This window comes from Castanea sativa, chromosome 9 (assembly GCF_040712315.1).
Source record: "Castanea sativa cultivar Marrone di Chiusa Pesio chromosome 9, ASM4071231v1".
NCBI lineage: Eukaryota > Viridiplantae > Streptophyta > Magnoliopsida > Fagales > Fagaceae > Castanea > Castanea sativa.
The window spans coordinates 37,078,992-37,084,993 of NC_134021.1; the positions used below are offsets into that span (position 1 = coordinate 37,078,992).

The window sequence follows — 6,002 nt, forward strand, 5'->3', positions numbered from 1 at the left end:
ACAATTGTGACAAACATAGTTGTGGTCCTAGATTTTATCTTTGGCATAAAATTGTTGCTGGAGACAGAACATCATATGTGGCAGACCAAACGACTATAATAGAAAATTCTACATTACGCTCGTTGTGATCATAATTCATAAGTGCCATAGAAGGATAATTGGCCTCTATGAAAATAGATGTTGCAGCCTCGTTGTATCAAAACAAAAATTAAGATGTTTCTCTGAAAGTCCAAATCAGATCACCAAGTTAAAATCATTGATAAAAGTAAAAAAAATGGCAGCCAGCACAGTGTACAGAACTCAATAGTAGCATTAAAAAGAAATTATAATACCATAAGTTCCAGAAACTATGAATCTCTCACATATAAACTATAAAGTAAACTGAGTTGGTAATTCACAATCTAAGCTAAGACCCAAGCATCCTTGTTAGAATAGTCAACGTATATATCATATTCAAATTGGTGGTTTTTCATCTCAGAAAAAGTAATTGGTTTGTTTTCGCATTATGTACACAGATATAATAGGTCAACCATATCCGTCAACCAGTTTAAATGTGATTTTTTAAAATTCAAAGGAAAAAAAAAGAGTAGTTCCTAGGAAATTCTGCAAATGTTAAGAAACAAGAGATAATAATGTAGCTAGAATATTATTGCTTGTACTGATTATTTCTAGTAGCTTATTTGCAATTTATGAGACAAAAAGCTAAAAGTTAACTTATTTCCAAAAATTAGATTATTTGAAATAAAGTTGAGACAAAAAATAGCATGGAATCCGCAAACATTAAATAATTTAAGCTAGCTTTTAAGACAGTCCTATGACTATCTCATTACATTACATGGCTTTCAAATGGAAGAATAAATAGGGACACCTGGTAAGGTGGCACCAGCATCAACAATGAACAGGTTGCCCGAAACATATTCAGAAGAGTCATGTATTAAGTATCGAATAAGTGATGTCAATGCCGGATCTGCGGTGCCAGTGTCTCTTAAAGGGATAGATTTCATTGTCACATTATGCAGCCACTGTTTTTGCATAAGACCCTCAGTAATTTCAGACTTGAAAAGGCCAGGTGATATAGAATTCACTCTAATTTTGAATGCACCCAATTCCACAGCCATGCCCTGTAATAAGTAGAACCAACATTATATGGAGAAATAATGACAAGAAGAACAAAATTAACAAACACACGCGCATATATATATATATGCAGCACTCTTATATAAAAGTAGGAGGGACAAACGTTGAAAAAAATAGAAGACAAATTAGTCTGATAATTGATAAGAATACATTTCCTATGGGCAAAGGCTTAAAGAAGACAGGCTCCTACTATCTCCAAATAAGTTCAGGGTAGCATAGTTATGATATGTACATCATATAGTCACAGAGAAGGTAGCATCCTACTCTAAAATGACAACCCAAGTGATAGCATAGTGGTCAGGGATGATGCCTCAAGAAGTAGATGTCATCAGTCCGAAAATACTCATATAAAAAATAAAAATAAAAGAAAAACAAACACACATCTAGGCAAACAGAGCAAACATTATACATCTGTCCCAACTTCACGAAAATGCAGTATGGTGGAGTTTGGAGATGGTAATTATATCTGTTTTGGCACTCAGTTCCAAAGGGGACTAATATGAGAAGCTTTAGAACTTGCAGTTGGAAGTGTCTACTCTCTAGGTGTCGCTCTTGGAATTTTTTTTTTTTTTTCTTCCTTTCAAATGGTAAAAAGGAAGCATGCTGATGAGTGCCTATCCGAAGCCCTCTGACCTTCCTCTTGAAAGAAATCTTTTTGGTGATATAATTTTTCCCCTTCTTTTTAATAAAAAAGGAAATGTACTTAAGTTGACCTTTTCTTGAATCAAAAGAAGTAAGCTCCATTCGTTTACCTATTGTTAAATTAATTGAAGTGAACTTTTTCTTTTGTTTAGTGTGAGGTTTTCTTTCCTCTGTAGTGCATTTTTCTATGAAGATACTATGATTTTTCATCTTATAGTAATTATTATGTTTCCAAACAATTACAAAAAATGACAGTGGTATTACACCTATAATTTGGAAGAGTTGCATGGCAAGTGACATTACCTTTGTCAAGGTGTTTACGCCTGCCTTTGAGGAAGCATAGGCGTGCCCTCCAGGCAATTGCCCGCGGTCAAGACCAGCAATTGAAGATATGTTTATGATTGATCCTCCCTGCTTCGCATCACGCATGTGTCTGCCGACATATTTTGACACCAACCAGGTTCCTGTTAAGTTTGTTTTGATAGCCTGATTCCATTCCTCCTCGGACAAATCTAATGGAGATTGCACAGTACCTAACATACATCGCATAAGAGTTAGAAATATCTATCAACAATAACCTTCAACAATTAACTACCAAAAAACACGCAGATAGGCATCCAGGTAACAGAACACTTTAAAAAGCTCATGAATTAAAAGACAAAGAAGCCCATGTTAACAATACAGTCAAAAAACTCCAAGAAGCATAACTGGTCTTGTGAATACAAGAATGAGAAGTGAAAACTCCCAAGATATAAGTCTTAAATAACCAACTGTGGGATGGTCCAAGTCATCCAAAGCAGATTTGTCCATGTATGGATATTATTGCTTTACAAACCTGTGTCTGCCCCAAATATACACAACGTTTACCTCTATGAGCAAGACAATGTAGTCAAATGTGAAAAGAAGGCGTTTAGAGAATAGGAAGCTAGAAGTAAAAGGGCTCAATTCTAGAGAGAAAAAGAATGATCAACAGTTGTGCCCTTACTAGTGACTATTGGATTAGATAATTACATTCACCATTTCCTAATAGCTTAAGTTTTTGAAAATGTTGGTATTTTATCATTGTATCAAAACAGGAGGTCTTGGGTTTAATCCATATTTCCCCCTTGGTTCTCATTTAAAATATTTCCATGTGTTGGGCCCTATTTATTAAGGATTGTTCAGGCCTACACGAGAAAGGAAGTGTTAGATTTAAATGAATAAATTTCGATTTCCAAATAGCTCAATTTTTTCTGGGACAATCGGGAATTTATTATTGACAAACAAGGGGCAACCTCTACTTTCATTTCAAACTAATAGAATAAGCCATCAGTACAAGAACACAGTCAGACGAAAACAGTCATTGGTCTGCAAACATACAAACAAAACACAAAATCTGCTTTCCTTGAGTACTGACAATGACACTCTACATTTACAAATATTTTTTTTTATGTAATTGGGAAACCATTGATAACTTCCAACTTCCAACACAAGCACAAACATCATCTCAATTGCCTTGAACAGCTCAGACTTCACTGGACCATTATAGATCCAGGCAATTTTTTGAAGCCAAAACAAGGTAAACTAGTAGCAGAAAAGGCAAACATGCACAAATTCACAGTTCCACCATTCAACCCTCAAACACCCCAATGCGATCAACAAACATTGTACACGAGGATAGGCTGGATAGCAAAAACTATTCTGCAATGTTGACTTTTGGCATCGTTGACTCACCAAAGAACTAAGTCACAGGTTAAGATTGACTTTTTTTATTTTATTTTACAGAGTCAAGCAACTTATAGTTTAAGAGGGGTTTTGTTTTGGAAAAAAATACTATTATTTATTATTAATTATTAAAAATAGAATCGTGGTAAAATTATTTAGGAGAATAGCCTTTCTTTAAACCTCCAACTTTTGCAAAACACAGTTTCAATCTAAAATTTGAAATTTTGAAAACTTATAAAAACACAATTTTCAATAAAAATGCTATTTTTATTAACAATAAAATCCATTAAAGAGCTATTTATTTATTAATTTTGGTTACTTTTTAATATAATAATACCTTTCAATGCAGGAAAATACTAATGAATGTTCTAAGGTTATTAGTTAATAATTTATTTAAAAAAAGTTTTTATAATAAAAGAAAAAAAAATTAATATTTTAATAATTTTTTTTATTTTACATAAATTTTTTTAAAAATAAATTATTAAGCCATACTCGTTAGTACGGCCTTCAATGTAACAGTACCGCTTGATTTTTTTGCTTGGCCAGTACAATCGAGGACACGTACCTACTTTAGTTTCTAAGATAAAACCCAAATATACAAAAAGTTTTGTAATCGGAAGAAAACAAAATAAAAGGAAAAGTGGGGTTTGAAGATAGTAAAGTAAAACCTCGAAATCCGGCATTGTTAATCAAGGCATGAATATGGCCAAACACATCCCAAGCCTTCTGAACAGACTTTTCGATGGTGGGTCCATCAGCAGTGAGGTCGAGCTCCACAGCCACGGCTCTTGGGTACTTTGTCGAAGCCGAAGCCGAAGCGGACGCAGACGCCGAAGTTGATAGCTGATTGAGTTCATGACAGAGTGATTGGAGTCGATCGACACGTCGAGCCGCAGCAAGAATCTTGCAGCCAGCTTTAGCCAAGTTGATACAGAAGTCTCGACCAATGCCTGATGAAGCTCCAGTTACCATCACCACTTTTCCCTCCAGCCCTTCCCATGACTCCAACAACTTAGCCATTTTTTTTTTCTGACTGTGTCTCTGTTTTGCTTTGCTTTGCTTTGCTCTAAATGGATTGAGTTTTGAAAGGATAAGGAGAGTTGCGTTTACCCTTTTAAGGGAAAGAAGCTGACAGAAAGATGGATGCAATGGGTGAGAGAGAGGGAGAAGAGGAACCTGCTAAGGTGGTGGTCGAGGACAGAATTAGTTAACTGCTATTATAAGTATTAACAGCTTTTGTTGGGTTTCATTTATTTTGAGCGAGTCTAGTCAGCCTACCAAACCAAAAAAAAGAAACTTAGTCCAGTCAGATTCAGTTTTTTCGGTTGTTATTTAGTTAAAATTGAAATTTTTTTACTAAAAATATAATAAATAAAGTTAAAATTAGTTAAAATAGTATAATGTAATCTATAAATAATAATAAAAACAAGCTAAATATTTTAAAAAACTGGATTTTAATCTAGTATCAAAGTTACACTTAGTTTGTAAAATTGTTCTTTTTCTCCACACACACAAAGAAAAAAAAAAAGTTAGGTATGGGTTCAATTTGGGGAAGTCCAACATTTTCGAAGAAAATATCCCTTATCTATTTTCTCCTTTTTTGAATTGACTAATATAGTTGATTATAAAAAAAAAAATCATAAAATTGACTAATCTAGTCAATAAAATTAAATAATTATGCAAAAATATCATAAAAAACGGTTTTTCATTATCTTTTTTTGTAATTCTCCGGTGAAGGAAGAGACTAGACAATAATTGTTATATGTGAAGATAAAAAACAATTTTAAAAAATTATGAAAAATTGATATTTTAATCAAATAGATTATTAAACATGGATGTTTTGAAAAATGGTTTGCTAAAATAGAAAATGTTAAGTTCTTATTGTAAAATAGACAATAATTTTTTTATTATAAGATGATGTAAATGCTCTTAATTACAGTAAGTTAATTAGATTTTTAGTTTTCAATTAAACTCAAATATATCATTTGATTGACCCATAAAGAATTGATGGTGTTTACTTTTTAAGATTAATTAAATTCAATATAATTATTGGATTGAATTTAATTGAGACACCTACTTTGGGTGTTCCATTTTACACTCTACAGTCCATTACATTTTTTTTTTTGCCCCTTATAGATTAACCAAAGTATAAACGAGAAAAAATTGGGATGAAGAATTTGTATTCACCCCATTATTAGAAGAGCGGGTCCTTCAATTTTTATTTGTAATAGGGAAAAGAGAGAAATGTGCTGTAAATTTTAGTATATATCCCTTCTTCTTCTTCTTTTCATACAATTTTTCAGGCCTTGATAAGTTGTAACAAAGCTATTAATGCATTTAAGGACACAATTTTATTTAAAATTTCTTAATATAGTTTGTTGTCATTGGCACATGATATAAGTAATGTCAATAATAAACTCATGCAAAAGTATATTAATTTTAACCAGACATTTTCTTTATGGTATCTTATGTCTTGGTTCAAGTCCTCCTCTTCCATTATCTACTTATAAAAAAAAATT

At 32.6% G+C, this 6,002-nt stretch overlaps 1 protein-coding gene across 1 annotated transcript; it reads right to left on the reverse strand.

The window, feature by feature from the left end:
* Positions 1-692: 692 nt before the first annotated feature.
* On the reverse strand, positions 693-4,669 carry LOC142610828 (uncharacterized). Its single transcript, XM_075782769.1, has 3 exons — positions 4,152-4,669; positions 2,083-2,312; positions 693-1,121 (listed from the first exon to the last, which is right to left on the reverse strand). Exons 1-3 carry the CDS (start codon positions 4,501-4,503, stop codon positions 843-845), a joined length of 861 nt encoding a protein of 286 aa, XP_075638884.1. The 5' UTR covers positions 4,504-4,669; the 3' UTR covers positions 693-842.
* Between the last annotated feature and the right edge of the window lie 1,333 nt (positions 4,670-6,002).

Coding starts and splice junctions, on each gene's coding strand:
- LOC142610828 (XM_075782769.1), bottom strand. CDS start 4,503: ATGGCTAAGTTGTTGGAGTCATGGGAAGGGCTGGAGGGAAAAGTGGTG. Junction 2,313..4,151: donor TAACAATGCCGGATTTCGAG/GTTTTACTTTAC, acceptor GATGTATGTTAG/GTACTGTGCAATCTCCATTA. Junction 1,122..2,082: donor GCGTAAACACCTTGACAAAG/GTAATGTCACTT, acceptor TACTTATTACAG/GGCATGGCTGTGGAATTGGG.